This window comes from Salvelinus alpinus, chromosome 6, assembly GCF_045679555.1.
Source record: "Salvelinus alpinus chromosome 6, SLU_Salpinus.1, whole genome shotgun sequence".
Lineage (NCBI taxonomy): Eukaryota > Metazoa > Chordata > Actinopteri > Salmoniformes > Salmonidae > Salvelinus > Salvelinus alpinus.
The window spans coordinates 25388683-25401006 of NC_092091.1; the positions used below are offsets into that span (position 1 = coordinate 25388683).

General features: G+C 43.8%; 1 protein-coding gene across 5 annotated transcripts in view; it reads right to left on the reverse strand.

Moving 5' to 3' along the window:
* The window catches only part of LOC139578441 (breast cancer anti-estrogen resistance protein 3-like), a 96772-nt gene that overhangs the window by 18882 nt on the left and 65566 nt on the right, over positions 1 to 12324 (reverse strand). The window contains exon 1 of one of the 5 annotated variants that reach the window (XM_071406024.1): positions 2481 to 4436. The exons of the other annotated variants lie outside the window; for them this stretch is intronic. Within the exon in view, the coding sequence (XP_071262125.1) occupies positions 2481 to 2564 (84 nt within the window). The 5' untranslated portion in view covers positions 2565 to 4436. Of the gene's footprint in view, positions 1 to 2480; positions 4437 to 12324 lie in introns of those variants that run through there. 5 annotated transcript variants of the gene reach the window in all.

Here is a 12324-nt window from a genome sequence, read left to right on the forward strand (position 1 = left end):
GGAAAATACAACTCCCTACTACATTGCCAATTCAGGCTTGATCTGATTTATCTCTACAGAAACTGCACATCGAGCTCACAGAAAAAAACTGAATGGAATTCAAATAATTTAATTGTTTAAAAACTGAAAAATAACCATCATTTTGGTTAATTGCTTAGCACTACTACTCTGACCTTGCAGAGTGTGTGTGGCGTTTGCACCCTCAGCATAACGTACAGCTCCTTGGAGCTGCATGGCTGTCCTCCACTCCCAGCTGTGCTGCTGAGCTGCCTGGGTCCTTTAACAGTGCTTAAGCCGCTGCTGGGTGTTGTTTTAATGGAGAGGATATGAGGGAGATGTCTTTCAGTAGCTAGCACATAGCACAGGCCCCAGAGTAATTCTCCTTACTTGGCTACCCATCCACATCGTTCCGGCCAAACTGATGTTTCTTCTCCACGATGAGTCTGGATTTGGCTCACTCCCATACAATTTCTAGAATGTGAACACATTGTCACGATTTGGATTGGTCCCAAAGCCAGCCTGATGACATTATCAACTTCTAGGATGGGAGATTCAGACTGAATGTATGTAGCGATCGACAGAGCAGCGGAATTAAATTCAGAGTGAGTCGTCAGGCAATAATTCTCCCTCTTTAATGACCCCACGCACCAGAGCCCAGAGCCCCAACACTGCCCACTGTGTTACCCCCTGTGACCCCGACACACAGACTAGCGTGTCCGAACCAGGCATTTACATGGAACTATTTTAAGCCTGGGCCAAACAAAACAGAGCCAATGTCTAAGCTAGCAGACTATCCGGACTCTCTAGGGTCCGCTGGGTCCAAACAGCCAGACTCGAGGAGCAACAAACTGTGGGCTATTTTGGGGCAAATATCTCCTTAAAATAATAGAATCAAATGGATCATAGACTTGTACGGAACATGCCGTTCTCCACTGTGGGTGATGATGAGAGAGGGTCACCAAAGAAAAGAGAGAGAGAACGATGGATCGAGAAAGAAATAGAGATGGAGGGATCACTAGCCCTACGTGATGGACGAGTGTGAGAGCCAGTATGGATGTAGATGATGATTATGATGATGAAGAGGAGGGGGACTGGGGGTGAGGGGCTGATCTCACTGTGGTTAACATTGATGAGCTTTGGGGCAGTAGACCTCCAGGGAAAAGTCACTTCCTATAAGCCTTTTAACTCATTTGCAGCTTATCTGTGAAGGCAATTTTTACAACCCACTTGTATTACATACTGTGTACAAGGTGTCTCTGTAAGTACTGTACTGTACAGAATAGGCCTACAGTATATGTCATTCTTCAGCCAGCCACAAATAATTGGCATAACTGATAATGGCTATTAATAATGTCAGTATTTTGGTCCATCTCATGACCCCCTTGCCCCTTCTGAAGTTACAGGCCTGTGTCACTTCCATAAACGCTGTTGGGACAGATATAGGGCCTCTCTATAACACTCTTGGGACAGATATAGGGCCTTTCTATAACACTGTTGGGACAGATATACTGTAGTGTCTCTCTCTTTCCAGCCTCACCATCCAATTCACTTAATGCCACTGTAACAATTCCCCCTGATGTCATAAAGGACAGACCACTTTCAATGGGACATATTACAAAGGAATATCAAAGCCATACTTCAAACAAAGAAAAGTAAAGAATATCATTAATAAATAAAGTGGATTGTGAGATACATTCTAAATCAAATACACAGATTATACAGATGAGCTCTCACACATTTATAATCCAAGAGCATAGTCACACACACACACACACACACACACACACACACACACACACACACACACACACCATTACAAACACTTAGCATCACTTTCCAACTCCCATAAGTCATCACATGGAATGGGATGTCTGGCTGACCTCTTCACTTACTATAATGAAAATATCTAAACAGCAGGTCTGATCTGGGAGGACAAAAACAACAAGCACTGAATAACTGGTCTATTTAAAGCTTTCCCTCAGACACATGGGCCAGGCAGCACAGAGCATAGAAAAACACAGAGAGAAAGTAAAAGTTCTCTCCATCCCACAACAGTGACAGACTCTAACCCACATTAACTAGTCAATACAGAGGAGAAAGCTCCCCCAAAAACGACATTAAGCACTCACACAGCCCAGAGGGCACATTCATCACACCCAAACATGCAGGCTACAGTAAGGGATAAAGCCTCTTTTCAAAGGAGCAACTGATGATTCATCTACATTACCATTGGCTAAGCCTGTTTGCCCAAACAAAGCTTAGAATAAGATTACAGAGGATGAATCAAAGCCCTTTTCCAAGTTTGATTCATTTTTCCTTTCACTAAAGTACAGAAGTAATTCCAGGAAATACGGTGCAGGCAGTTAAGATGACCTGGTTTCAAAACATGCAAGACACTGACTATGAGAACACACAGTAGGCTATGATGTGAATGCTGACAGATGACCGTGTGACACAAACAGTGGCATGACGTCACTCACCTTGGCCCTGATGACGGAGCTCTTCTGGTAGAAGCAGCACAGGGCTGCAGTCAAGGTACTCAGAACGTTGCATCTCTCTGACATCTTCCGCACCTTTCAGTTAACTCGCAAAAACAGCCTCACAAACAAATCTTGGCATCAAAAAAGCACAGAGATTCTCAATTAGCCTTCACCTCTGTCACACCGAGGGGGTGAGCATTGCAGCACCTTACTCTGTGGCTCTCTCGTCTCTTTTTCAGTCTAAGCAGCCCTGCTGTCTGTGCTCTACACGGTGAACACACTAATCCATGCTGCTTCACGCAGTCCCGGAGCTCCATGTATGGAGCGGTGGAAACTCCATGTGATCTTGCTCTCCCACTAATAAAGTCAGAGCCAGCTGGGAGGGCACTGCCTCTACTGCCTCTGGCTCTACCAAGACTAACCCCCGCAGCCCCCTCTTACCACTGGCTGAGTTGAGGGAGGGGAGAGAGAGGAGGGGAGAAGCTCCTGTGTGTTCTTCTGAAGCCCAGTACCCTACCAACAGTGCTGCTCTGATTAACACCGCCACCATAAACATGCTGGGTGATTCTTCTGTTCTTTTAACTCACTGCTGTTTTGATCTGTGAAGGTCTTTTTTCATACTTGATCTAATACTAAATCGCTCAGACATAATCTGTGTTGTTGAACAGAGAAATAGGCAAATTATCTTGTTTCTCAGTCTATATTTTATTTGTCTCTGAATGACCATTGAGCAGAATGTAGTAGTACACAGATGTGGAGCAAGGAGGGAAGCAGGAGTAGTGATGAGTGACAAGATACATATTCACTGGGGTCAGAGCTATGTCTCTGTGTCCTTCAATGCTAAGGCCACTTAACTTCAGTCAGAGAGATGGTTGGAGTATAACTGAGCATGTCCAGAAGACTGTATTCTTCATTAGAAAGCAATGGCACTTAGCAGGTGCTTTTACCCAAATGACTTACAGGGCAATGACTGCATACATATTACGTCGGTGGATCCTGCAGGGAATTGAACCTACGACCTTGATGTTGTGAACACTGTTACCGACTGAGCCACACTGGCGCAACAGATGGTGGTGCGGACGGCCCAGTACATCACTGGGGCAGAGCTCCCTGCCACCTAGGACCTCTATACCAGGCGGTGTGAGAAGAAGGTCTGCAAAATTGTCAAAGACCCCAGCCACCCAAGTCATAGACTGTTCACTCTGTTCACACCTGAACCGCTTCTACCCCAAAGACTGCTGAACAGTTCATCAAATGGCTACCAAATGGCTGACACACACACACTATATATACATACGCTCACACACACGCATATTGACGCCACACACATACACACAAACACATTTTCACACACTTCACATATGCTGCAGCTACTGTGTTTGTTATCTATCCTGTTGCCTAATTACATTTACCCATACCTACATGTACATATTACCTCAATGACCTCGTAACCCTGCACATTGACTCAGTACCGGTACTCCTTGTACAGTATTTACAGTAGCTTCGTTATTGTTATTTATTGTTACTATTTTCCAATTATATTAGCTAATTTTCATACTTTTTAGCTCTGGATTGTTTGGAAAGGGCTCGTAATTAAGCATTTCACAGTCAAGTCTCCATCTGTTGTATTCGGCGCATGTGACAAATAACATTTGATTTGACACAGAACCACTTTTTGTCAACTGCCCAAGTAATGCCGACAGAGTGGAATGTCAACCACTTCAACAACTACAGGAATTGACCAACCACATTTCATTTGCGTTGGGCTCTCAGCTGTTCAGGGAATGTTTGGTTGGACCTCCAATACCATGATATCAGCTGACATCCTAACATGTGAGCGGTAAAATCCTGCTTAATTCAGTTGTCCGTTGAAAAAGCGTTAGGGAAAACTTACAGCCTATTACCGGCATGTGGGGAAAAAACCCAGATTGCTAGACGGATGAAAATATACTATAGCAATCATTAGATACAGCCTCACAGGACTGGCTTGCTTCAGCCCTATGAATCAGAGATAAGGTCCAACTACAGGTGATGGGGAGTGAGAACTGACTGACTAATGATGCAGATGTGTGACAGTGAATGACTGCAATGCATACTGCTGCTCATCCATTTACACAATGTCTAAAAAGAAGGAAATCTGCCATTTTGAATCTATGTAAAGTGATTACTCTATTAAGTAAGTTCTACTCCATCTATCTCCAAGATGCCTCTGGAGCACATCTGTGGCTCTTCAGGACAAATCAGTCATCCATGTGCTTTGTTTTCATGTTGTATAATAGTTTTAAGTGGTCCTCTCTGTCTTGCACTATTCATAAATCTGTTGTAAGAACAAAAAACTCAGCCCGTTGTAACCGCACTGGGAAAGGGTCAGGGGGTCCAATGAGTGCGGGAGTGTAATTACCCAAGAGCCATTATGAAATGCAAACAGTTGGCTATTTATCGGCTGGGTTCCATTCCTCTGCCTCCGAAACGCTCATAAAGTGTAAACAAAGACATTAGGGAAGGCAGGCTGGCACTCCCTCTTCTCTACACAGTGCAGAAATGCTTTCCCGCAGGAAACACATCAAACAAGTTAATTGCTTTCATTAAAACCCCAGAAGACTGCCTGCCCCTGGGAAAGAGAGGAACCTGTTAGAGAGTTTTCACAAGCTTCAAATTACCAGCTTTAAGTAAAGTACTCCCCAAAATACACACATTTATTTCTCTAGACAAGTGGAATGGAGGAACAGCCAACTCAGAATTTTTTACTTTTGACTGACATCCAGTTGACCTGTATTCTAATTTTAATTGTATTACACCTTTATTTAACCAGACAAGTCAACTAAGAACAAATTGTTATTTAACAACAAACAACTATGTAAGACAAAACAGACAGAAGATACTGGAAACAGCGCAAATAGAACCTCAAACAAACAGTGCATGTGTAGGATGAGGAACTCAACTCGAGGAAGTCCGGGGAGGCAGGAGGAGCAGGTAGCTGACTAGTGGTGGCTGTTCAGCAGCCTGATGGTCTGGGGGTAGAAGCTATTGGCCAGTCAGCTAGTTTTAGCCATGATGCTCCTGTTCTACCCACATCTGAGTGATTGAAGCGGGGAGAACAGCCCGTGGCTACGAGGTCCCTGATGATCTTCTTGGCCTTCCTGCAACACCTGGTGTTGTAGGTGTCCTGGAGGGCAGGCAGTGGGCACCCAATGGTTTGTCAGCTGAGCGTACCACCCTCTGTAGTGCCTTGCGGTCTGCCGCGGTGGAGTTGCTGTACCAGGCTGTGATGCAGCCCGACAGTATGCTCTCGATGGTGCTCCTGTAGAACACTGTGAGGGTCCTCGGAGACAGGCTGAATTTCTTCAGCCTCCAGAAGTTGAAGAGTCGCTGTCGTGCCTTCTTCACCACGGTGTCTGTGTGGTTTGACCATTTCAGCTCCTCTGAGACGTGTACGCCGAGAAATGTGAGGTTTTTCCCGTCTCCACGGCGGCCCCGTTGATGAGGATGGGGGCGTGCCCCACCTGGTTCCTTCTGAAGTCCACAATCAGCTCCTTTGTTTTGCTGACGTGGAGGGAGAGGTTTTTTACTTGGCACCACACCATCAGAGTACCTACCTCCTCCATGTATGCCATCTCATCGTTGTTGGTAAACAGACCTACTACTGTCCCGTCTCAGCAAACTTGATGATGGAGTTGGAACTGTGTGAGGCCACAGTCGTGGGTATACAGGGAGTACAGGAGGGGACTGAGGACGCACCCTTGTGGGGCTCATGATGGACTGTCATTTGTCAATTGCATAGGGAAGAGTTCAGTCCCAGGGCTGGGAGCTTTGTGGTGAGCTTAGAGGGCACTATGGTACTGAAGGCTGAGCTGTAGGCAATGAACAGCAACCTCACATATTTTTTTATTTATTTATTTGTATTTATTTCACCTTTATTTAACCAGGTAGGCAAATTGAGAACACGTTCTCATTTACAATTGCGACCTGGCCAAGATAAAGCAAAGCAGTTCGACACATACAACAACACATAGTTACATATGCATTCCTCTTGTCCAGGTGGTTGAGGGCAGTGTGCAGTGCAATGGTGTTTGTGTCGTCCGTGGATCTGTCAGGGCGGTAGGTGAAGTGGAGAGGGTCGAGTGTCTCGGGAGGGAGGAGGTGATGTGGTCTTTGACTAGCCTCTCTAAGCACTTCATGATGACAGAAGTGAGTGCTACGGGTCGGTAGTCATTCATTTAAATTACTTTACTATTCTTGGACACGAGCATAGAGGCAGATGGATATAGAGCCAGATGGATATAGAGCCAGATGGAAGTGTGCACCCAAGCATCAGTAGGTGATTCATTCATCAGAATGCATTTAGCATGTCAGTGACACTGATGATGACAACGCTGTGATGAAAGGTGAGACACACAACACTAACGCTGGCACAGAACCAAAGAGCAGTATTGACGAGTACGGCACATCACATACAACATCCACATTTGTCTCTTGGTCATTTCTAAAAGATCTAAAAGAAACTGTGTGTAATGTCTGTCTGTCCTTAAGGAAACTACAATGGATAACACAAATACCATTTGTGGAAAGCATATTGGCACATCTTTTAATTCAACTCCAGAAAATAAAAAGATAACAACAGACTATCAAGAGATTGACTGGAATTATAAGTGGGTGCACTTCAATACTGTCTGTCCAGCTGTTCTGCTGTGTAATAAATTATACTGTAGTACTTCAATCAAACCACTAGAGATTGCCATTTCTCTTACATTGTGGTAGAATGAACTGTGGACTCTGTGGCTGCATTTACACAGACAGCCCATTTCGGATCGTATGCCCAATTATTGTCAAAAGAGCTGATCTGATTTGCCAAGAGATGCAATTAGTGAAAAAAATATCAGAAATGGGCTGCCTGTGTAAACGCAGCCCAAGACCCTGCTGAAGAGCAGAACTTAGTTCTAACTAGTCTAGGATACAGCCAGGTACAGTAGGTAGGCCCACTGTAGGTAGGAGCAACAGGGAGAGATGAAGGACAGCCATTTGCCTGAGGTAGATGACGGAGCTATCCTGAGGGGGTCACTGTCACTGGTACTTGGGTTTTATGGATCCCAATCTCATAAACCTGCTGGCATCTGCCTCTAACTGGGAGCAACTAACTGTTACACAGTCTGTGTAATGTCTCAATCACACCTGTGCTGCATATCCTAGCCACACCATATGCACATTATGTATGAATGTTCCTATTTAGAAGTATTGTCAGAAATCCAAACTTATAATGTCTTTGCAGTTCTGGCAATTTCTTTCTTCAAATTGGCAAGTCAATCTCTCTAACCCCTGGGAAATTGACACTGCTGGCTATTTCCCTGAACTCAACACTATTCTCCTTATCTACAGCAAGATCACTTAAACTCCACAGTCTTTTACCTTGCAGTAGAAAACGTTTTACGTGCTGGGCAAATTCATTTACTTGGTATTGATGAAGATGATAGGACTGCAATCCTACATACAGGCTGTCTAGTCTGGTGAGTTGTCAGACTGTCAGATCTCACCCTGCCTGTCACAAATAGTGTGTATTTCTGCAGGCTGTGCGTGCTGTTCTGTGCTGTGCAGGCCACACGGAGAGCCAAAAGGGTCTTCATCTGGTGTTTAGCAAGGGCTGGAGATCTCACAGGAGGCACAGAGAGCCATTGTTCCCTTTAAAGCTCTTTCATAAGCAGTTAGCTGCTTACTGTTCAGCAGGTTCTAAGAGGAGGAGAGAGAGAGAGGCTGTGTTAATGCCTCGTGTGAAAAGAAGTAAAGAAATCCCTTCATCGGGGGGCCGGGGAGACCAACAGGTCAAACAATCCACTAGGCCTGATGTTCTCCATCCTGTCTTTTCTTGTCCTCCTGTTCTTCTCTTTCACTCTCATGCTCTCTCTTTCCATTCTTCTCACTCCGTCACTCTCAATCAGTCTTTCACGCTATACCCCTCTTCTCTTCTACACTCCAGCCACTGGGCAAAAACTGGTTCAATCAACGTTGCTTCTACGTCATTTTAACCCAAAAAATCTACGCAATGACTTTGAATCAATGTGGAAATCTCATTGGATTTGCAAAAAGTCATCAACGTAAGGCCATATTGAATTTTTTTCACCCAACTTTGAACCTAAATCCAATGACATGGTGACTTTTTTGGTTGATTTCACGTTGAACTCATATTAGTTGACAACTCAACCAAATGTGAATCAAAACTAGACGTTGAACCGAAGAGTCTACTGGAGTAGCAGGTGTCTCTGGGCCTGGCCCTTTGTCCTCATCTGACACCCTTTTCTCTTTGTGACTGTATCTCTGAGTCACTCTGACACTTAGTCTCAATATAATCCATGTAGAGACACATGACCATGATATCAAACCTGTTTCTCATAAACACCACACACTCCCAGAGGGAGAAGTTGGGCTCCATCCAGCAAAAAAGTTGTATTTTTAGGCATTGAGTCTTTCTTGAACAATTTCCACTCTCCCGCCTTCTAGATTGGCTTTGAAGATAGTAGCCATGTGAAATTGGAGGCAAAACAACAAGACTTTCACAAAGAACAGTTTGAAGCTAAACTGCTGCTGCATTCAGTCATTCTGTTGCATTGTCTCTCTAGTCCACCCATCTAAACCACTATCCCAGTGGTTGGTTGCAGTAGGATTGTGGGTATTACCCTGACCAGCTCCGTGTTGCAACACGGGTCACCTACCCACAGGAAATTACTTTGGCACATCGGCCTTTGATGTTTCCTGTTCATGTGTGGCAAACATTCATTGTTGTTTCAATAGCTTGTTAATTTAAGGCCCAGCTGGGTGGAAAAACAAACACACCTGGATGGGCTGTGTTGAGGTGTGGAGCTCACAGTAACAGTGGCTAAAGTATCATGGGTGTTATGTAAGGCCTGGGCCAGACAGTGCAGTTCAGCAGGAAGGCCCCACACACAGCAGCTGGATCTCCAACCAAAACAATGGGAGAGATATTAACAGGAGGTGCTCTAGTCTGCTGTACTCCTGCGGTCCTCTGCACTGTGGCTGCCCAGAATAACACAGTTGGATGAGTCTGTTGGAGGCGGGCTGTGCTTCGTCGGGCCTCTCTAGTGTTGGTTAAACACCACAGGAGAAACTCTACACTACTACCCTGAATCTAGTGATATTCACCTCTGAGTTTGTGTGTGTTTATTATTATTTTTTATTTATTTAACCTTTATTTAACCAGGTAGGCCAGTTGAGAACAAGTTCTCATTTACAACTGCGACCTGGCCAAGATAAAGCAAAGCAGTGCGACACAAACAACAACACATGGAATAAACAAACGTACAGTCAATAACACAAAAGTCTATATACAGTGTGTGCAAATGGCATGAGGAGGTAAGGCAATAAATAGGCCATAGTAGCGAAGTAATTACAATTTTGCAAATTAACACTGGAGTGATAGATGTGCAGATGATGATGTGCAAGTAGAAATACTGGTGTGCAAAAAAGTAAATAAAAACAATATGGGGATGAGATAGGTAGATTGGATGGGCTATTTACAGATGGGCTGATGTTTAAAGTGTGTGCGTGTGCGTGCGTGCGTGTGTAGATGTGTGTTAGTGTACGTGTGTGTACAGTACCAGTCAAAGGTTTGGACACAACTATTCATTCAAGGGTTTTTCTTTATTTTTTACTATTTTCTACATTGTAGAATAATAGTAAAGACGTCAAAACTATGAAATAACACATACGGAATCATGTAGTAACCAAAAAAGTGTTAAACACATCAAAATATATTTTATATTTGAGAGTCTTCAAAGTAGCCAACCTTTACCTTGATGACAGCTTTGCACACTCTTGGCATTCTCTCAACCAGCTTCATGAGGTAGCCACCTGGAATGCATTTCAATTAACAAGTGTGCCTTGTTAGCAGTTCATTTGTGGAATTTATTTTCTTCTTAATTTGTTTGAGCCAATCGAAGGTAGGGGTGGTATACAGATTTTTGGTAAACGACCAAGTCCATATTTTGGCAAGAACAGCTCAAATAAGCAAAGACAAATGACAGTCCATCATTACTTTAAGAGATTAAGGTCAGTCAATGCGAAACATTTCAAGAACTTTTCTTCAAGTGCAGTCGCAAAAAAACATCAAGTGCTATGATGAAATTGGCTCTCATGAGAGCCGCCACAGGAAAGGAAAACCCAGAGTCACCTCTGCTGCAGAGGATACGTTCATTAGAGTTACCAGCCTCAGAAATTTCAGCACAAATAAATGCTTCACGGAGTTCAAGTAACAGACACATCTCAACATCAACTGTTCAGAGGAGACTGGTGAATCAGGCCTTCATGTTCGAATTGGGGCAAAGAAACCACTACTATCAGAGGGGTTGGGTTAAATGCAGAAGACACATTTCAGTTGAATTCATTCAGTTGGACAACTGACTAGGTATTTCCCTTTTTAAAGGACACCAATAAGAAGAAGAGACTTGCTTTGGCCAAAAAACACGAGCAATGGAAATTAGACTGGTGGAAATCTGTCCTTTGGTCTGATGAGTCCAAATTTGAGATTTTTGGTTCCAACAGCCAAGTCTTTGTGAGATGCAGACTGGGTGAAAGGATGATCTCCGTATGTGTGGTTCCCACCGTGAATCATGGAGGAGGAGGTGTGATGGTGTGGGTGTGCTTTGCTGGTGACACTGTCAGTGATTTATTTATAATTCAAGGCACACTTAACCAGCATGGCAACCACAGCATTATGCAGCGATACACCATCCCATCTTGTTCGCGCTTAGTGAGACTATCATTTGTTTTTCAACAGGACAATGACCCAAAACAATCCTCCATGCTGTGTAAGGGCTATTTGACCAAGAAGGAGAGTGACAGAGTGCTGCATCAGATGACCTGGTCTCCACAATCACCCGACCTCAACAAAATTGAGATGGTTTGGGATGAGTTGGACCGCAGAGTGAAGAAAAAACAGCCAACAAGTGCTCAGCATATGTGGGAACTCCTTCAAGACTGTTGGAAAAGCATTCCTCACGAAGCTGGTTGAGAGAATTCCAAGAGTGTGCAAAGCTGTCATCAAGGCAAAAGGTGGCTACTTTGAAGAATTGTTTGTTTAACACTTTTGGTTACTACATGATTTCATACGTGTTATTTCATAGTTTTGATGTCTTCACTATTATTCTACAATGTAGAAAAGAAAAACCTCAGTTGCACCCTGGTCTCAGTTGCACCCTCATCTGTGTAATCCCTCTGGGGTGAGCTGAGATGAGGACAGGGCTTAGCATTTGGGATGTTTCATCCTCATATAACACTTTCTGTCATCAACCTGAGTCAGACAAGGCTGGCAGCTCTCTCCAACATCACAATTAGTAATGAGGGAAGATGTGGTCCATGTGGTTGCCTGTTCCAACATGTTGAGGTGACTGAATGAGCATGAATGAATGGAGATGGTAGTGACAGAATTCATATTTGACATAAAGGGTAGATAACAATGGACTGAAGAACTGAGTTTCTGATTTGGGCCAATTTCTCTTTTCTAAGGCATATTGAGCCAGTGCCCTGAGTAGTCAATAGGCAAAGGGTAGCATCATTTGTCTGATTCTCTGTAATAATGGTGGAAATAATAATAATGACTTTTATTTTGTAAAGTGGTTTCTTGCATCAAACACAACATTTTCAGTCACCACCTTGTCTGAAGGACAAGTGGATAAACAGGTTAATGTCAAGCCCTGCATGCTTTTTCCAAAGTCTCATGGAATGTTGGCCTTCATTGAACACCAGACATTTGCTGCTACTGTAGGCTGAATGATAGAACAGCTGTTCAAATGTTATGGGATGCATTTTTCTCCATTGTTTTGGTAGGCCTACATTATGA